General features: G+C 42.9%; 1 protein-coding gene across 4 annotated transcripts in view; it reads right to left on the bottom strand.

Moving 5' to 3' along the window:
- PDE1C (phosphodiesterase 1C) overlaps nt 1-21,228 on the bottom strand; it is a 424,317-nt gene that overhangs the window by 337,227 nt on the left and 65,862 nt on the right. For all 4 annotated transcript variants that reach the window (XM_033088617.1, XM_033088620.1, XM_033088619.1 and 1 more), the window contains exon 2: nt 17,428-17,478. In XM_033088617.1, the coding sequence (XP_032944508.1) occupies nt 17,428-17,478 (51 nt within the window). The remainder of the gene's footprint in view (nt 1-17,427; nt 17,479-21,228) is intronic.

Below are 21,228 nucleotides of genomic sequence, written 5' to 3'. Positions count from 1 at the left end.
TCTATTTGTTGCTCTTGTTTTTTGTTTCTATTTTTGTCTTGTTTCTACTGTTTTTCTGCCTTTTGTGGTTTTAATCCAGCACGTGATACGATTCAATTGTCTCTGTTAGCATATTGGTTATAGCTCTTTTATTATTTTTATTTTTTTTAGTGCTGACCCTAGAGTTCACAATATACATTGACAGCCAATCCAAGGCCACTTTCAAATAACACTATGCCACTTCACAGGTAGTGTGACTACCTGATAATAACAAAACAATCCTAATTCCTCCCTCCCATTGCTCGGATCATTGCTATCAGAGATCTTCAAAGGAGCTGTGGGTGATGCTCAGAAGTATCCCCTTGAGGAATGGAAGAGGGAACATTTACCTGCAGGCTCTGATACCTCCAGTGGAGGGAGGGTATTAATTCCCTAACCCTTCTGTGTCTACTACAAATGACTGTGGGGCAGTTCCCATATCATCAGAGAATCCCTAGGACAAAAATCAAGGGAAAGCAGGATGGCTGGAGCTTAAAAAGTGAGCCAAGAGGATGTGCAGCTGGGCTCAAGGTGTATGCAACATATAGTTTCCACACAGTTTTTGTGCCCTAGAAAATACAATCAGAATCCCATCTGCTATTCATTCCTGCCTTAGGAGGATCACAACAGCCCCCTGTGTGGCTCATCCCAACTCAATTTGATGTGAGCCTTTGGGGGTACTCTCCGCTTTGAACTCTGAGGGAGGGGGAAGGAAACCTACCTCTGATTCTCCACAAACGTGGGCAGAGCACTCTCCAGGGACACTGAAATGGTGAGTTCTGACAAAATGAAAAGTAAAAATTCCCCTGCTCTGATTTATTTTAAGGTGATTTTGAAAGCATGAAATTCTTCTGACTAAATAGAAGCAAAAATATGTAAACAGATAGAGTCACACAGGTCTCTCTCAATAAAATCTAAAACCCCATGAGGGAAATCACAGATAAGCTAAGCCTTCAGGGCACCAAAAATAATGTGACTCAGGTGCAGGAAACGAGCAACTCCGTTCAGCCCGCTCTACCTCATCTGCTCTGCTCACACCCTCCCTTCCCCACCCCAGCCGTCCTCTCTCCTTTGACTTGTTCCTGACTCTCATTCAATGCCTAATACATTGTCCTTTCCTGTTATCTCTGTCCCTGCCATAAATCCGCTCCCTTCTCTTGATAAAGACAACTTCCTATGAGCCCTCCAGATTGATTCTAAATCTTCAGGGTCATAAACTCCGGTAGCGGCATCCATACCACTGAGCTTATTAAGAGAACAAGCGCTCGGATTTGGATGGAACAAACATTTGTTCAGTACTTGCTATGTGTTACGCATTGTCATGATGGCTTCTTCGCCTGTGTTACCTTATTTAATCATCAAATCAACCCTTTGAAGTCAGTATTATGGGAACATTATTGAACACTAGGACATTAAGCTTCCAAGAGATCAGATAGCACGGATCATGGAGTTAGAAAATAACATATTACTCTGACTCCAAATTCTCATTCTCCTGATCCAGGGCTCAGGGTGATACGTCACGCCATTTGTACTTTCTAGATGACAAACATACACATAGTGTAGCTCAAGAAGAATGTTCCACATTTTCTACTACGAAACACGCGTCCTTTTACATACGAAATAAAATGCACCCTATCTGCTACTAGGGGGAGCCTTGACATTGCTTAGTCCTCTTGCATGAAAGCAGTTTGAAGCTTCCTTTAAAGAAGGAAGTTCAGGCTGCAGGGGGAGATGAATAATGCAAGGCGAGTTTAATGGGTTGAGAAAAGACAAGAAAGCAAGAAAATGAGATGAGAAAAATCTGAATCCGAAATAACTACAGAATCATTTTGAAATGTGTCTGATGGTGGCAGTCTGATAGACTGCTGGCAGGAGGAGCCCAAGGTGTTGAGGTAATCCCATTTAAATCTGACAAGTGATTTATCAACTTGGCTCCTGATTTAAAGGAAAAAAAAATACACAAAGACGATGCTGGCTGAAGGCTGACAAGGTAGAATCCTGCAAAGCACAGAGGAAAGAAGAGAATTAATTCTCCGGAAAAGTTTTGTGGTTTTGTTGTTTGTTTGTTTTTTTTAATTCTTGGAAACCATCAATGGTTCTCAAAACATCTGTGACATGGGTTTGTAGATATCCTCTCCTTCTGGGAGGATAAGACTCCTAAAATTCCCAGTAGGTAGGAAAATTGGGCTGTGGTATAAAGGTCAGGAATGAACCTAATAAAAGCCAGATGGAGAATTTTATTCTCACTAAAATAAAACAATAATGATAGAAAAAAATTAAGGATCAATAATGTTTTGAATATATTTAAATCACTCCCATAGGCCCTGTTCTGTTCTTTTTGATTTAATAATTCTTAGTTTTAGAAACTTTTCAGAAATTCTGCCTCCTGCAATTTCAAAAAGATTTAAAAATTTAACTCTATTTAAGATATCACACACACCAAGGAACTGGGGAGGGTGGTAGGTTCCCTATGGAAATGTAAGAATACAACTTGATTTTTGATAACATATTCTAAATTCTCAAATATGTTAGAGGTTGTTTCTGATTTTGTTTTGTTTTGTTTTTCTGGGTTTTATTTTGGATTTAACTCTAGTTTAATGACTCTGGAATGCAAAAAGATTCATACAAAGCTTGTTTTCCAAAAGGCAAGGCACGTAGGTCTCCCTAGGTTTCACTCACTGGCTACCTGGGCTGCCGAGTAAATTCAGCAGAAAGAACCGAGAGTAAGACGGACATTCGTATCCAAACAGCTGGTTAGCACATGAAGATACACATAACCCAAGCCTAAAGAGTAAGCAGGAGCAAGGGTGCCCAACCTGCTGCAGAGCAATGTCTTGTCTCTGTCTTACGCAATTGGTGGGCACAGCCCCTCCATAGTTTTCAAAGTCTATTTAGAAATTCATCAGTGGATCACCATGGAGTGAGACCATCAATTCCAACAGGAAGGGTCGCGATTACCCTCCGACATACATCAAAAGAATGAGTCTGTTCAGCAGAGTAATGATGTAGATAAGACTAAAGGCAGGCTGTTTTGAAGAACGGTGACAGCTTTCATTTAGTCTGCTAATTAAAAGAGCGGCCCATCTATTAAGAGTGAAATCTACTTGACAGACACTCGAACGGTGAGGGTAAGTTACGTACCGAAGAGTTAGCAGAATTGTTTTTTAAGTTTTTCATAATTTAGACTTTCACTAATTCACACACCACCTCCCCCATCACTAAGTGAAAATTTTTCACCGCACAACTACCTATGCTAATGTCTGCAAAGCATGCAAAATCCAAATCTTACCATCTGCTGGATGACTCATAGCGTTCCTTTGGGAAGTTCCAGGACTGATTTTCAACCTCATTATAACAACTTGGTGGGAGTGAATTCGGTAATATAGTATGTATGAAAGTGCTCTGAGCATTTGGAAGAACGTGCCACATTCATCCGAGACATGTCTGAATGGTATGTGTGCTGTGATCAAAAATAAAAGTATGTGAAAGCAATTGCTTGGAGATTTGGAGTTTTGATCAAGAGTTCCAGAAAAACAGTGGCTTCTGGGTAATATATTAGTCACGGATAAGAGCTCTTTCTAATTTTGGCCCAAACTAACCATGGCTGGTAATAAAATAAAGACAATAGATTATTTATTAATGGTAAACTCCTTTAGGGAAAGAACTGTGACATTCATTTTTACACTCCTGCACCCAAAATGTCCTTTCAAGGTTACCCCTTTTATCTGCTTCTAAGACACCTACTTCTGAGGCTGTAGAAACCACATTAAACACTTGGATGAATATCTTATCAGTCTTTTCTTCCTACCACGTGCTTCAGTTGTATTTTGCATGGGTTTTCTTCAGCTTCTCACCCAATTGGCTTCACATCTTGACCTCCTTTGTATCTTGATTAGGAAACCTAGCTTCATAAAATTTACTGACCTGAAAACTAGTTTGGCAATTCTTTCAGAGGTTCAAAGGGTTGCAGCTTCAAACGTGAGAATTTCAGCAGAGTCTCCAGGACTGCACGACATAGCTCAGCCTGCAGGATGATGCCCCCTACAGTTGCACATTTCACAACCTACAAGATTGGACGTGTCCACCCTGCGCTTCGCTTCGACCTAAGGCTTGGCCAAGGCCTAAAGCACACCATGGCAGGAAGCACTGCAACACCTCCATCCACTTGCCTATCCAGGGACGGGGGTTAAGCATAGTGCTTAGCACACAGTAGGTGCTCAATAAATATTTGTTGAAAGGAAGGTATAGTAGGAAGTTGTGACTGGTAAAGCATGGGAGTCCCACAAGTTAAAATGCATCTGACTTCTTCTATTCTAAAATAAATGAGTATGAATCTCTAAGAACTGTCCAGGGGATGAATTGGCTTTCCCCTTTGTTTGGAGTTGTTCTGGAACAGGTCCATTCGCTGTTTTCAGCCCAATTGATAAAACATTTATTGAACACTTACACACAGTTTCCGCTTGCAAGGAACTCAAAATCTAGGAGGGAGACAGTCATTAAAGAGATATTTATAATACAGTGTGAAGGAAGTAATAATATAAGTGTATAGAAATATATAGATGAGGAACAAAGGAGGGAGTGATAAGTTTGTCCTGGGGGTCAGGTCAGGCTTTTATAGAAAAGGTGGCCTCTGACCAGAGTTTTAAAAGATGAATAGGTTTGCTTGGTGATCAGCAAAAGGAGAGAACATTTCAAGCAGAGGGAACTAGTTTTGTTCTTCTGGGACCTAAATGATGACTTAGAATGACAGAAGAGGTCAGCTGGGACCAGATTTTGAAGGGTTTTGTGTGCAGAGGACTTTGGCTTTATTCTGGGGGCCATCAGAAGTCACTGAAGGTTTGCATATTTCATTCAACTTTTCATTTTGAGAAAATTATAAACTCTCATGCACTTGTAAGAAATAACACAAAGATCCCACATATCCTTTACCCAGTTGCCCGCAATGGTAACAATTTTGAAACACTGTAATGTATTCCAAACAGGATGTTGACACTGACGCCAACCACCGCCTTCACAAGATCCTGCACGTGGTCTTTTAGAGCCACACCCCCTTCCCTCCCACCCCACTCCCTCCTTAATTCCTGACAACCACTAATCTGTTCTCCATTTCTATAATTTTGTCATTTCAAGGATACCATATACATGGAATCATATAGTATAGAACCTTTCGAGATTGGCTTTTTCACTCACCATAATTCTCTGGAGATTCATTTGGGTTGCTGCCTGGATCAATAGGTTGTTCTTTGTACTGTCAAGTAGTGTATCCCATGGTATGAATGTGACTCAGTTTGTTTCACCAGGCACTGGATAAATACATCTGGGTTGTTTCCAATTTGGGGCAATTAAGAATAAATCTTCTGTAAATATTCACGTACAGAGTTTTTTAAATTGTAGTAAAATACACATAACATTAAATTCACCATCGTAACCATTTTTAAGTGTTTGGTTCAGTGGCATTAAGTACGTTCACTTCGTTATACCGCCATCCAACTCCAGAACTCTTTTCATCTTGCAAAACTGAGCTGTGTACACTTTAAACTATTTTCCTGCCTCCTCGCAGCCCCTGGCAACCACAGAGACTTTCTGTCTCTACGAGTCTGACTACTCTAGGTACCTCATAAAAGTAGAATCATATAATGTTTGTCTTTCTGAGACTGGCTTATTCCACTTAGAAAAATGTCCTCAAGGTTCATCCATGTTGTTAGCATGTGTAAGAATTTCCTTCCTTTTTAATGTTGAGTAATATTCCATGGTATGTGTATACCACATTCTGTTTACCTATTTATCCATTGAGGGACTCTTGAGTTGCTTCTACCTTTTGGCTATTGCGAATAATGCTGCTATGCACATGAGTGTACAAATATCTGTTCAAGCCCCGACTTTCAATTTTTGGAGGTACATCCCCAGAAGTGGAATTGCTGGATAAAGGGGTAATTCTATTTTCAATTTCTTGAGGAACTATCAAACTGTTTTCCATGGTGGCTGTACCATTTTATATTCCCACCAACAGTGCACAAGGTTTCCAATTTCTCCGAATCCTTGCCAACATTTTTATATCTTTTGGTTTTTCTTTTTATACTAACCATCTTAATAGGTGTGAGGTCGCAGGTACAGGTTTCTGTGTGAATATAAGTCTTCGTTTCCGTGGAGAAATGTTCAGGGGTGTAATTGCTGGGTCATATGGTAGCTGTACATTTAGTTTTTTTGTGTGTGTTTTTTTTTGGCCAAGATTTTTAGAATATATGTTTGTCTGCATCCTTGCCAGGATTTGGTGTGATCACTATTTTTTTATTTTAGCCACTTTGATAGGTGTGTCTCAGTATCTCATTGTGATTTTAATTTGCATTTTTTAATGGCTAGTGAAATTGAACATCTTCTCAAGGGCTTGTTTGTCATCTGTTTATCTTCTTTGGTAAAATGTATGTCCATGTCTTTTCACCATACTCTGAATGGACTGTTTATTTTTCACTTTCGAATTCTGAGACTTCTTTATATATTGTAGATAGCAGCATTATATGCGAATATTTCTCCCACTCTGTACCTTATCTTTTCAACCTCTTAATGGGGTCTTTGGCAGAACAAAGGTTTTTAATACTGGTGAAGTCCAATTTATCAACTTTTTCCTTTTGTGGATCATGTTTTTGGTGGTAACTCTTTCTTTCCTAGCCCTATATTCCAAAGCTTTTCTCCTTTTATTTTCCTCTAAAAGTTTTGTAGTGTTACATTTTATATTTAAGTCAATAATCCACTTTGAGTCCATTTTTATATAAAGTTTGAAGCTTAGGTTGAGGTTCATATGTTTGCCTATCAATGTCCAAATACTCCAGCACCAGATGTTGAAAACTCCATACTACCTCCATTGAATCGCTTTTGCACCTCTGTCAAAAATCAGTTGGGCATGTTTGTGTATGTCTATTTCTGGCTTCTCTGTTCTGTTCCATTGATCTATTTTTTCACCAGTACCTCATAGTCTTTACTACTGTAGCTATGCATGAAGTTTTGAAATTGAATGGACTGGTTCCTTATACTTTATTCTTCTTTTTCAAAATCATTTTAGCTATTCTAGTTCCTTTGGCTTTCAAAATAAATTTTAAAATTATCTTGTCTATATCTACAGCAATCACTCGAATATTCTTTTTAATTTTTAATTGTTAAACACATAAAATAATGGGTCATGATTTTTTCCTGTATTATTTCTTATTTCTGGGTTCAACTGCCTTCTTCCTAAAATATATCCTTTAGTGATTCTCTCAGCAAGGACATGTGTACATACATGTGCAGCGAATTTTCTCAGAATGTGTTTGCCTGAAAAATGTCTTTAGTTTGGCCTGACTCTTGAATGATATTTGTCTGAGTACAGAATTCCAGCCTGATGGTTCTTTTCCCTCATAACTTCACAAATATTATTCAGTTTATCTTCTGACTTCTACATATACTACTGAGAAGTCTGCAGTCAATCCAATAGTTACTCCTCTGTAGATGCATCAGTTAGGATTAAAAATGTTTCAGTAACAGAGACTCAAGCTCTCAAGAGATTAAACAAAGGAAAAGTTTACGTCTCTGTTGTGTAAAACTCTGGAGATAGGTATTTCAGGGCTAATATAGCAGATCTGTTCCACAAAATCTTCAGATTCCCACTCTACCAACCCTTCTTTAGAGGTGGCCACTATCCTTGGGGTCCAAGATGGCAACTCGAGTTCTAAGTACCACATTTGTGTTCCAAGCAGCAAGGGAGAGAAGGAATAAATGGTACATAAGAGCCTCAAGAAAGTCTCCAGAAACCTTCCCCTGACAGTTCTGCTTACATTCCATTCACCAGAACTTAGTTACATGGTCACACCCCAGCTTCACGAGAACCTTGGGAATGCACTCTACTTGGAGCTATGGGGACACGGGCCCCACTAAAATTCGAGGTTCTTTTAATATAGAAGAACTAAAATCACAGCTTCAGACACAGTGGGTAATCTATATTCTGCAGTTTCACTATAATGTGTCTAGCAGTTGGTTAATTTTTATTTTCCTGCTTGAAACCAGGTATGATTCTTCAATCTGATGATTCATATCACTAATCAATTCTGGAAGATCCTCAGCCATTACATTTTTAGTTAGTAGTTTTCTCATATGCTCTATGGTCTTTCATTCTACAATTCCTATTTGATGTATGTTGGACCTTCGCATTGACTCTCCCATGTTGCCTAACCATGCTTTCATGTTCACCTGTGCTGCATTCTAGTGAATTTCCTCAGACTTACATTCCAGTTCATTATTTCCCTTTTCAGTCCTATCCAACACAGTTGGGTAAGCTGTGTTTTGTTTCTGTTTTGGTTTTTGATTTTTTTCTTAATGCTACCTTTTACGTTTCTTGAATATATATAGGTTCTTTTAAAAATCTTCCTTTTCTTCCTCAAAATGTCTTATTTCTTTCTTAGAGTTTCAATTTATTTTACGTTTTTAATCATTTTTAAATAGACTGAGTTTTGAGTTTGTTTGCTTTCAGCTTGTCATTATATTATCTCCAGGTCTTAGGATTCTAATTCTCTATTTGTTGCACTCATTGACTCTTGCTCGTCGTGATGAATTGCTGTCCCCTATGGATTTTCTTTTTTAATTTTGACTGTGAGCTTATATTTAGTGGGTCTTGTTTTCTCTCTGAGAATACCTTATGACTTGGGCTGTATTTCAGAATATTTTTTCATATGAGTCTGCCATGTTTTTCTATTTGATTATGACAGAACCAATTTTCATTAATTTCTTAGTTTGAAAGAGTTCCTAAACCATGCAGGTAGTTTCAGTTGCCCAGGAGATACTTTTCTCCAAGACCCAGAAGAGGCAAGCAAGTTTCCCTGTTACCTCCCTATGCTTACGAACGTACAGTTGACTCTTGAACAACATGGGTTTGAACTATATGAGTCCACTTATACAGGAAATTTTTTCAATAAGTACCTGTACTGTTTTCAATCCTCATTGTGAGTCCATGAATACAGAAGGCCAACTGTATGCATTATCTACATCACTTTATATAGGGGATTTGAGCATCCATGGATTTTGGTATCTGGAGGGGTCCTGGAACAATCCCCTGTAGATACTGAGGGTAGTTAAATTCTGGAGGAGTCAAAAGTTATACACAAATTTTTCATCTGCATGGGAATTGGCACCCCTAGCACCCGTGTTATTCAAGGGTCAACTGTATTTTGTTTTGCAGATCACTGTTTCATTAAAAATGTAGCCCTTTGCTCCAGTCATCTATTGCTACATAACAAGTCAACCCCAAGTTACTGTCTTCAAACAACAACCATTTATTTCACTCCCAGACCCGCACTTTGGAAAGGTTCCAGTGGTGGACTCTCCATATGGTGTCTATTTCCTCATGGCATGATGACTGTGTTCCCAGAACAAGCATCCCAACAGGCCCCAGGTGGGAGTTGCATTACCTTTGATCACCTAACTTTCCAAGTCAAGTAGTATCGTTTCTGCCACAGTGACAAGCTACCCAGATTGAAGGGGAGAGAACATAGGTTTCACATCTCAGTGGGAGGCTTGTCAACATCACACTGCAAGAAGAGCACTTGGGGTGGGATATACAGTTGCAAACATGTTTGGAAAAGGCCATCTGCCAATCAAGAGTCCAAGCTCAGGCAGAAGTCTCAACTCCTCACCCGGCACAGTCCAAGACCTCAACTGCTTTTCCCATGTGGATGGTAAGACATATGTTACTAGATCCCATGGACTTAGCAGCAACTCGTCCACACAGTATAACTGCAGAGTCAGCAGGCATGTTTACAGCTTGCTATACTGATGTTAAATCCCTCCTCCATTTCTGCCACCTGCAGAATCCCCTTCTTTTATTGCAAGTTTATGCACTTTAAAGTAGTTTTTAAAATATTTTACTCAGCATTTCTACGTGCTTATAAAAAAAAAAATGGGAGAGTTTTCAGGTTATCCTAGCCCACCTTTCGCAGGTACCAGAAACTTCATCCTAACCTTATTCAAAGGAGTACACATGAGAGGGAATTGCTATGCAATAGCCAATCCCTGCCTTCTATGTCCTCCCTCAGGTCACATTACACGCAAAAAAATTTTAATCATAGTTTTAAATATATGTGTATAACATGTAGCAAGGAGTACATATCTGTAGTTATCTCAACAGGCTGGACCACAATTCCCATTAAAGAAGAAGAAATTAGTCTACATGTAGGAGAAAACAAACAAGTTGAAGGTAGAGGTGAGATGCTGCAGGTAAAGGTGTCAGCAGACACCAACACATCTAGTGTGATGATCAAGCTGTTCTGCCTGAGAAATGGAGGAGCGTCCTTTTATTCCTAAAAGGGAAGTGGAAGTAGAGGGTGAAGAATGGAGGAGGGCAGAGAGAGGAAGATCGAGGGGTGGTAGTACAGGAGCTGCATGGGCAAAGTGGTCTTTAAAAAAATTATTGGTGGTGGATGGATGAAAGGGCTGTGGAGAACAAAACGACGAATTTAAATTGTCTGCATGCAATTGCATATTGTGATCGCTCTTGGACATCCCTAATCTTTGGTCAAGTTCTGCTTTAACCAATGGCCTTTTGGTTACTCCAGAAGAAGACAAAAAGAACGGGCTTTGTCCCACGTCTGAGTCTATGTCAGAGGAGATATGAAGATTGTTGGGAGCATATAGAGGGAAACAATCAACAGAGGTAGGAAGTCAAAGCAAGAAGAATATTAGGTCATCCCAGGTATTCACAGAAACAGTGAGGACTATTCTGAACTTCCAAAGGACACACAATAGCGATTTGAGCCTATTTACCTAGATCTCAATGGACCAAGAGCCTCCAGCTGACATCTGGGTTACATATCATCCACAAGCTCCTAGAAGCTACTTAAGGTATCGTCAGGGAGTCCACTGGTGGACCAATGGCTAACATATTGGGGACGAAGTAATATAGCAGACGTATTCAAAGACTGGATCACATACACTCAAAAAGGAAAAATAGAGCGAGTCTCAGGCCCCAAACATACACACACACACTCCAGTCCTTCACTGTGACCATGACCACCAATGCTTTCCACGCCAAGGTGAGTTTTCCCCCCTGGATCGGTTCCTGAAGAGAGCTCGCGACCCCCTGACAGGGATGCCATAGAGAGGATTCAAGTTTCCAAGAGGTAGGTGAGCTTTGGACTGGATCATTTTTAAATTCTAGTCTAACTTGAAATTTTTCAAATCTATGAGAATGGGTTGATATATCTGTTTACTGAATCAAGCAGATGTGCTTGACTGATGACAATTGTATTGGACGAAAGCAAGGGAGAAAAGGAGTAAGACCACGCGGAAGCGCCCCTTGTGGTCAGGCAGATAAACCTTGGGTGAGCAGAAGTTGGGGAGTAATTGTGATTCTGAAGCACAAATATGTCATGAGAAAAACTAGAGTTGGAGGATGATGGTACATGAGGATGATGGGGGGAGGGGTGATTTGGAGCAAGCAAAGAAGCTAGTGGGCCAGCCAACCAGCTCTTATAGTGGGCAGAGCCAACCAGCTCTGACCCCTGTGGGAGGGCAGAGGCCAGGACTAGGTAGAAGACCCCAGAAAGACAATGGATTAGATTCAAGAGATGGTACAGAGCCGTGTCAGTTACAAGAGTTGAGTCCCATAATTACCATCAGCCCCACCCCCCGAGCTCCTCCAACAGAAATAAAATGAAAATACTATACCATTCTTCAATAAGGACAATTAACATTTGCTCTGACTTCTGCATATGCAATTATAAGTGATTATAGAAAGCTGCTCGTTGTATTATTGTGTGATATACCATATAAGTCAATAAAAACACTGTACTGCTCTGTACTATGGCTGCTGCCTCCACTTCTACCACCGCCATCACAACTAGCTCGTTGGTTCTCAGGCTTTGGTGTGCATCCAAGGCAATTTGCTAAAACACAGATTGCTGGGACCCACCCTCAAGAATTACTGATTCAGCAGACCTGGTAAGGGGTCCAAGTACTTGTATTTCTAACAAGTTCCCAGGGACCCCACTTTGATGACCACTGAGCTAGATTGCTGCCCCTGAGCTCTTCATACATGGAAATTCTAGAGCTGCCATTGTTGAAGATAATTTTCTACGGGAACACATGGGAAATGAAGATGGTCAGTCCGTGGGTATTGTTGAGGTGGAACCTAAGGCTCTACATAGGATCTGGACATTTTAGAAATAGTTAGCGTTGCTTAAGACAAATCAGACAATCTCCAGCCGCAGTTCCTGCCCTGTCCTGGGCCCTTTACATGACTCTGGTGCACCCATAGTACATGCTTCTGAGAACACTGACTATCCAGCCAGCAGCCACAGCCACTGCTCGTGGCACTTCTCAGCCCTTTCTCCCACCCGTCTTATCTTCTCCTTGCTCTCGTCATCCTGGTTCCATAGCCCATCCACCCCCAACTCAAGCTCCTGACACTGCAGCAGACCCTCCTAGCTGGGACAGGCCCTTAAGGCTGTTCTCTGGCTGGACACCAGCACTCTGCCAGACACGGTTTTGAGTTTGCCCTGGGGTTGCACAACGGGCATCACCATGTCAGAGGTGCTGGCTCACCTCCACCCCAACCCCAACACTCACCCTCACTGTACGTCCCTGTCTGTCCCCGCCCAACTCTGTCCATGTCATTCACCCAGATCATACACCCAGTACAAAAATACTAGGTGATCTCCCTTGGCTTTACCGTCCATCGACCCAATTACTCCTCTTATAGCTCTTCAGTAGGATACTGTTTCCCACACTATCTGGACTTTTAGCTCCCAAAGCAAAAGAGGTCAAATTAGGCTCCATTTTCTTACTGCTTTTAATACCTTTATTTTCTTTTCAACCACTACCCTTCGCAGGGGAGAAATTATTCTCCCCTCAGTTAGGGAAGCAATCAACACTTCAGTTGCCCACTACACAAGCTTTGGGGCCAACGCCTCCCTCCGCAAGGTCTCTCCCAGTCCCTGGACTGTCCATGAAAGCTCTGGCTTTGCACTGAGTGGAGTCTCTTTTGTCTCCTGGAGTAGAGGTTCACACCAAATTCTGGGCTTTGCCTGCCACCCTGTGGCCATGTCTGGACACTACACATGGCCTCTCTTGAAAAATTGTATTGCTTTTTCTTTTTTTCTGAGATAAAATTGACATAAAATTCAATTAGTTGCAGGTGTACAACATAATGGTTCGATATTTGTATATATTGAAAAATGATCCACAGTAAGACTGCAATATATCTAGTCAACATCCATCACCACCATAGTTACAAATCTTTTTCTTGTGATAAGAACTTGTAAGATCTACTCTCTTAGCCACTTTCAGGTATATCATACGGCATTATTAACATTAGTCATGATGTTGTACTTATTTTATAATCCATGAGTTTTGTTTTCGTCTTTTAGATTCCACATACAGTGAGCTCATATGGTATTTGTCTTTCTCAGTCTGACATTGTACCCAGCATCATGAACATGGATGGTCTTTGAAGGCTTTGGGGTGTTTTTTTTTTAAGATTAGACATTATCGTCTCTACTTCTTATCTCCCTCTCACTCCCCAAGCCTCGTTTACTGCTTGTCCCCTCCAGAAGGACTCCTTGAATCCACTCCCAGCCAGACCGGATGAGGTCTCCGCCATCAGGCTCACACCGCTCCTGTACCAATCTCCAGCATTTCCCTCCACACGTCTCCATCTCCCTGATTGGACTGTGAGCTCTTTGAAAACAAACTTACTCATCGGTGTGTTTCCAGAGCCAGGCACCGAAAAGTCTTCAAAATATATGTGGAAGGAAGGGAAGGAGCTCGGGAGGGAAGGAGGAAGGAGGGAGGGAGGGCGGAAGGAGGGAGGTCAGGAGAAAGATGCTCAGAGTACTGATGTATGACAACCACCGATACTTACTGAGCTCTCACGATGTGCAGCCGTTGTACTTTATATTATTTATCCCAGGTTATGAGGACCACTATCCCCCTTAGGGGTCCCAGCCTCTTCCAGCAACTGAAGGGTTAATGCCTGGCCTATCCAGGCCTCCTAGACCTTGCTCCTTCATATTAGCTAAAGCCAACATCTGTTCCCATTTGTAAAATGGAGACACCAGGAGGCTGATGTGAGCACTGGCTGTCAGAAAGCTTTGCATGCAGTACCCACATGAGGTGCTCTACTGGCTCGTCCTGCCCACTGCATAGAGTGGGGAAGCCCCCCACTCTGGAGCGCCAGCCCCAGGACAGCTGGCCGCATGACGGTGCCATTCCAAACCATGTGTTTGTCCCCGGCCAATGTATATCTTAGAGTCAGGGTCACTTAACCCCACGGTCTCCTAGACACTGTCATGCTTCTATAGGTTTCTGAGGGGAAGATAATATTCTCCACTTCCTTTGAATCCCAAACCACTCCCTCCCTCCTTCTCCTTCTGCACCCTCACTCCAAGGAGAATGACTTCTTAGCTACTCTATGCCCCCAAGGTTGTTTCTTAGAGGCTCTGACTAAGGTCAAGCTGACCAAAACCCACTGCTAAGCCTGAAATGATGGGGGCAGGGGTGGTGAACGGTCCCCTGATAAGATCCAGGGTCTCACAGGACTCACTCCATAGCATCGATCACCACAACACTGCCATTTGAAGGCACATCAAGTGTCTCCAGTCTAAAGGTGACAGGAACTGAGCTTGACCTACGGGCTTTGGTACTGATTTCTTTGAGGAAGGTACAATGGTTCTGGCTAGTGGGATCGGCCACATAGAGACAAGGTACCGAGAAGAAAGCCAAGCGCGGGGCTGCATTGTGGAAGCGACCGTCTTCAGAAATGGACCAGAATGAGGCTGGCAAGGTGGGTAAACCAGCTGGCCGTCGTGGGATCAGAAACCAGCCCTTGGAAAAACGAGATGTTTTCGTGACTCCTACACTCTACTTCCCTGTGGTTCTCCCTTCGGGTTTCCTAATACAATTATTACAGTGTCTCTGTTGCAATATGGGGAAGCCAAGAAAAATACATACATTCAAAAACGGGCAAAATTTATACAGAAACGAGCGGCATATTACAGAAGCATCAGGAATCAAGATGTAAGAACCCCAGAGGGAAGGAAAACGTTGGGATTACTTGGGTGGGGGGCACTGGGCCAGCCCCTTCCTTCCCTCCCTGAGCTCTTTTCTGCTGACCACCCCCCACCCTCCCACCCCACCCCCAGTGGATCCAGTTTTCACAGCTGTTCCAGCCTGTACTCTTGCTTCCCACTCCCATTGGCGTAATTCCATGTTGGGCAATGCACACAGTCAGGAGTTTACATATGTCCAGTTGATGCAAAAATCAGAAAATGTTGTAGTACTTCATCTTCCAGTCTCCGGGGGAGAAAAAAAAAAAGTCTACCATCCAAATCTGTGCAATCTTCGCAAACTGAACATTTTATTCACACCATACCAAGTGAAGTGAGTCCCAGTCAGACGAGGCTATATTATGAATTATTATTTCCTTCCTAAAAGCCACCTAATTTTTTCCCTCTAGTGTTTGCTACGAAAAGATTTAGGAGCTAATGTTCCATCTGACTTCTTTCCAGAATATTGTACTAACGTCAGAACATATTTTTTCCTTTGTTTTTTTTTTTCTTTTTCAGAATCAGCCCAACTTAACTGGTTCGCCACTGATTACTTTTCTCCTACATAGATATCCCAACGCTTCATTTATCTTCTACTGATAAGCTTCCAAGTGACACATTATCTCCCCAACCTAGTCACACAATTTAGAAGTTATACAAGCCATTTACAAGAGAAGTTACCCTCTTCTCTCTGTGAAGGGACTGACCGCGCGAGGTTTCATTCTGGCTTTCTGGTGAAAGGGCCCATCCCCCTCCGCCATCCTGTGACGCGTGTCAGAAGGCCAGGAATTCCCGTGGAGATGCTGAGAGCTCAGAGCGCCCGGCGTGATGGGGTTGCCATTCCAGCTTATTAATCTGCCTGACTCCTGCTCAGGAGATGAAGAAATAAAGGGACTAAAAGCATAATTGTTATCCTCCTTGAGCTGTGGGATGAAGTACTTATTTTGGAAATAATGATTCCAGGTAGGAGGGCAGTGAAAATTGGGGCCTGTGAGAAGCGAGTGTTTTATAACACAGTTTCTAAACTGTGAGCACTTAAGGCTCTTTCATTATCATGTATTATTACAGTTCTATAAAAATCGTTTCTAGGAATCAATCCCAAAGAGTTGAAGCCTCCCGAAAAGGAACTAGAGGCAGAATTTAGAAGAAGCCCTATAAATAGAGAAACAATAGGTTCGACCGTATGAATAGAGAAACGATTGGTATGAAGACTTGTCATGGCAGTGTCCATCCTCAAGGCGTGACTGACCCTGTGTGAACAACGCAGTGAGCGGACACTTGCATAGCTCTTCTCATGCCATGACTTCAAAAGAAAGCAACTTTTTTAAAAGGGTAAGAGATGGGTATGAAGTTCCTGTTTTTCGGATGGGAAAGCTGAGGCCCAGAAAGGACACATAAAGTGACTTTAGGTGAAAGCCAGCGAGCAGTGATGGCGCTGAGGGGGCGAAGCGTTGGGGTGGGGAGAGAAGCCCTCCGTTTTGATTGACAGCTCCATCATTGCCCCGCACGAGGCCCGGCCAGCTTGGGGAGTATGTCCACCCCACCCTGCTCGGCCTCTGGTATTTCCTCGACCCATTGGGATCCCGGTTTCCGTTAACCTGCTCCGTCAGGTGCTGAGCACACCAGCACAGAAAACATAGAAAGGCTTTTGACTCCTGCTCTCCCATTAGGATCAAGACCCTGGGACAAAGGAATCAAGTGAAATTCAGGGGGAGCTCCGAGGCCCTAGCGAATACCCCTGTGCCAAAGGCAAACTATTCCAACTATCTGAGCTTCACAATGTCACGTAACTCTGGTAAAGCCCTTGGACCCAGCCCATAGTCCACTTTGGGTGGCGATGATGCTTTCACAGCCCATGGCCTTGACAACTAGAAGCACTGCACATAGTCAGTCACTCTATCTTTATAAAAAGCCCACCCCCCTGCAGCGCACAGTGAGGGGTTCCCTGGGGCAGTGACTCCCAGATGTGTACAGAAATCACCTGAGGACTTGTTAAAATGCAGCTTCTGATTCAGCAGGTCTGGGGAGAGCCTGGGGCCCCCAGGTGATGTCTCTTCTCCTGCTCCTAGAACCACACTTCAAGTAGCAAAGCCTAGAGCAGTTTGATAAACCACAGTTCTCAGAACTGAACAGGCAAGTGGTAATGAATAGATCACACACACACACACACACCCGCACCCCTGTGATGGGGCCCAAATGACATATTAACCCATTGAAGACATCTCCTATATTACTCTTTTTTGACAGTGTTTTACTGACACCTGGCAGGATTACAGGGGTGAACCAAGCAAGCGAAAAGTCCTCTCTGCAGGGAGCCCAAGAAAGGAGTGAGACAAGATTTACTCACTTGAGAAGCGGGCAAGGGGTCTGGCAGTCTTGTCTCCAGCTTCATTTGCAACTGGAAAAAAAAAAAGAAGATGCATTTAAGAACAAGGCATGCGTATCCACAGAATATGCCCAACCTATAGCTAACTCTCTGCATGATTTAACAGGAGCTCTAGTTTAAGAGTCTTTGTATGAGAATAAAACCAACTTTGCTCCCTCGCTCTCGGTATTTCCAATGCTGCTCTCAATGCCTAAATGAGGTCAAATGTCTTGATTGATTTGATTAGAACATCTGAATAAAACTGGAGAAGACCTAAGCCATATCAACTTCACTATTCCTGGAGGACTTCACTGGCTTGCATCCACTTAGCAAGAGGCCTGCACGCCTGGCTTCTGAGCCAGGGGACCTCCGTTCCTCTGCCTCAAGCTTCCTCTCATCAGACTGTCCCTCGACACGCAAAGGCACCCCAACCACCTGACGTAAGTCCAACTTGCCAAATGAACAGGGGCAGAGCCAAGGCATGGATGTAAGAAGATAAAAAGGTTGCCTTTTTATTAAGAAGTATATTTAGATTTAGACTCTAACAAACAGGGGGCTTCAAAATGAGGGGATCAGGAAATTTTTCAGAAAACCTTACCCCTAAAGCTTCTCAGAACAGTGTACCCTCCTCTGAAAAGGCCTTCCATCATTTTGCCATGTCGATAGAATCCGCATCAATATCCCCTAAATTTATGACCACTATCTTTGTGATTTAAACAGACATCAATTATCAGGTAGAAATACAAATTTCAGTCACTGTAAATATCACTTTTAAAGCCCATCACGATTATAACTTGACTGTTTCATATATACAGTCAACAGGCCGTATAGTATTTGTGATCGCCTTGCATGAACATTCAAAGCAATCAGTTGGAAAACCTGTTCATTTCAGTTTAGAAAAAACATTCAATAAACAGGCAAAATAAAGGAGGTTGCTCACGTCATCATTAATGTATGAGAAATGGCAGCAGCAGGACAAAAGAAATAACTGCTTCATAAGCGTATTACAGCATTTTGCAAAAAATGGAAAGAGTCAAAAAATTCTTTTCACCCTCTTACAGACGTAAATGTTTTTAAATTTACTACGTATGGACAATGTTTTAAAAATTAATGGATTCAATCTCAGTCTACTTCTGTACTTCTGTTATTTGCATTGCCCCACGGTCCCCACTCTCTTTGTACGTGACAAACTTTGTATAAAGTGACCAGCAGGGGGAGGTGATACTGCATCCTGTTCCCATGTTCTCTCACACCCCAGCAATTGAAAAAGACAGACAGACAGACAGACAGACTTGGGGGAGGGAAGAAGGAGGGAGCTCTAGTTTCAGTACAGACATGAGTTTCTCTAGCCTTAAGTCCAAATTGTTTCCTCTTTAGACACCACACACCTCTAAAGACAGAAAAAGAGCAAGGATTTGTTTACAAAATATTTGCTGCAGAAATGGATAAGCTGCTTTTCAAGTCGTATTACACACCTATTGCCATTGCTGAGAACACCAGCAACCACGAAAATGTTCAACTTGGAGAGCGCACGTTTTCCCTGTGGGAGGCCCGAGGTAGTGACCCATTATTCATGCACCTGTAGCTGCTTCCTCACTCACGGGCTCTTTCCTCCTCTCCCTCCACCCTATCCAAGGATGGGAATTGCTGACCCGGACCCACGTCATGCCAGGAGAGGCGGGAATCTAGGTCTAGGCCAGTGGAGTACCAGGAGAGTTGTCTCCACTCAGCAGGAATTTGAACCCTCTACCAGCATTATTTTCCTAGACGAAGACCCAATGCCACACTTCCCTATTAAAACGTCTCCAGTGATGTCCCAACACCTACAAGCTACAATCCAGCTAATTTGGCCTCGTATGGAGAACTGGGCCCCCCTTATTCTTCTCAGCTCACAAAATATCCTAGTGCATCCTCCTTTGCCAGCAAAACGCTCTCAGCTGACAGTTCCCAAACGTGCCCTACGCACTCTCCTCCTCCTTACAATGGCTCCTGCTGGCCCCTCTCCAGGATACCTGTCCCCACTGCGTCACCTGGCCAACTCCTACTCATCCTTTCGGATCCAAGTGGAGCCATCCATTTCTGAAAAGTTTCCCTGGTTCCCACCACACCTTCTCCATCCAGAGATCTCTGCCCATTGCCTGAGTCCCCCTCCAGACCAGCAGTTCTCAAACTTCAGCAGGCATCGGCACCACCAGAAAGGCTTGTTAAAATGCTCACTCTGATTCAGTGGGTCTGGGCTGAGGCCCCAAAATCTGCGTTCCCAGCAAGTTCCCAGGTGAGCCACTGAGGATGCCTGTTCTTCGGACGCTGTTTGGAGAACAGCTGTTCTCAACGATAAGCTACCCCACCAAGGCAAGGGTCGTAACTTCTCATCGTGTTCCCAGTCTTTCCAACAGGACTGGCACACGGAACAATGCATGCAGTCAGGATTTTCAGAACCAAATGAGGCAGACTGACTCGATCCCAACTGCCAAAATGGCTCAGTAGACCGGGGCCTCAGACCGGCTTCCAGGGGACTGTACAAAGCCCAGCTGTGTTTCATTTGGCTTCACAATTTTTAATGTTTAAGCAATTAGTTCTCTTTATTTAAAGATCAGGAGATTTCAACTCTGTATGCCGACTGTCCGCTTCTCTCAGTCACTGAAGGACTGTGCAGCCCCTCCGGCCAACAATGGATCGCAGTGGAGACACCCCCATGGCAGTTCCGCCTCCTGCGTGTTCAGGGGACAACTCTCTTCTGGCTCGTGCTGGGCTTTGCATGCTCTTGGCGTGGTCCAGAAGTCAAATAAAAACAGACCTCTTAAAGAACAAAGACTAAAGAAGGAAACAAAAACTCAACACACACCAGCACAACAGAAAGTGGTTGTGTCCAGGCTTGCTAAGCCCTTCTGTCCCCGGGTCACGAGGTGCCCAGATATGCTCAGGAGACGACTCAGACACACCTGGCTCCCTAGCCAATACAGGAGCCTTCCTACACTGCTGCTTCACAGGAAGATTTAACAGTAAAGTAAATGTTCCATGTATCAGGTGTAATTAGAGCTTGAATTTGGTAAGAGCTCCAAAAGTGAATATGTACATTCGGAGTTATCCATGCCGTGCTGTTGGGCAAAGCACACTGACCAGTACGTGTCATTGATTCCGTCGTTGTTCAATCACACATCTAGGCTGCGTGTGCATACAGGCACGGGAAAACCAGGAGCGTGTGCATAGATACAGGCGCACTTATTTCTTCTGTATGCTGGCATTTGGGGAGACTTTGAGACTTATTTGTACTTTTCTGTATAAACCCAATGGTTTGCGATAAGCATGTGCCATGTTAATAATAAGGAAAGCATGTTTTTGTTAAAGGAGTAGAAAACAATTGACTATTATTTTATATATATATATATATATATATATCATTTTGGATACGGTATGTGTATGTTTGTTTGTTTATTTATATAAAATGTGCTTTAGATTCAGATTTCAGAGCAGTCTGAATCTAGGGACTTCCCATCTCCAGTCCAAGAAGGTTCCCTGCAAGACTTAAGAAATGAATCTCCCCACTCCCCTTTCCAGCTGGTTCTACAAATTCTAGGTCAGTGGTTTGCAGTCCTGGCACACATTAAATTACCTAGAGAACTTTTAAAGTCCTAATGCCCAGGCCACACCCCAGACCAATTAAATAAGGCGGGGGGAGATGGCGAGTCGGGGAGAAGAGACCCAAGCATCAGTACTGATTCACCTCCCAGGTGAGTCCAAAGAGCAGCTAAAGGTTCTGGACACTAATAAATGGTGTGACTT

This window comes from Rhinolophus ferrumequinum, chromosome 20 (assembly GCF_004115265.2).
Source record: "Rhinolophus ferrumequinum isolate MPI-CBG mRhiFer1 chromosome 20, mRhiFer1_v1.p, whole genome shotgun sequence".
Classification (NCBI taxonomy): Eukaryota; Metazoa; Chordata; class Mammalia; order Chiroptera; family Rhinolophidae; genus Rhinolophus; species Rhinolophus ferrumequinum.
This window is presented reverse-complemented; position numbering and strand designations above follow the sequence as displayed.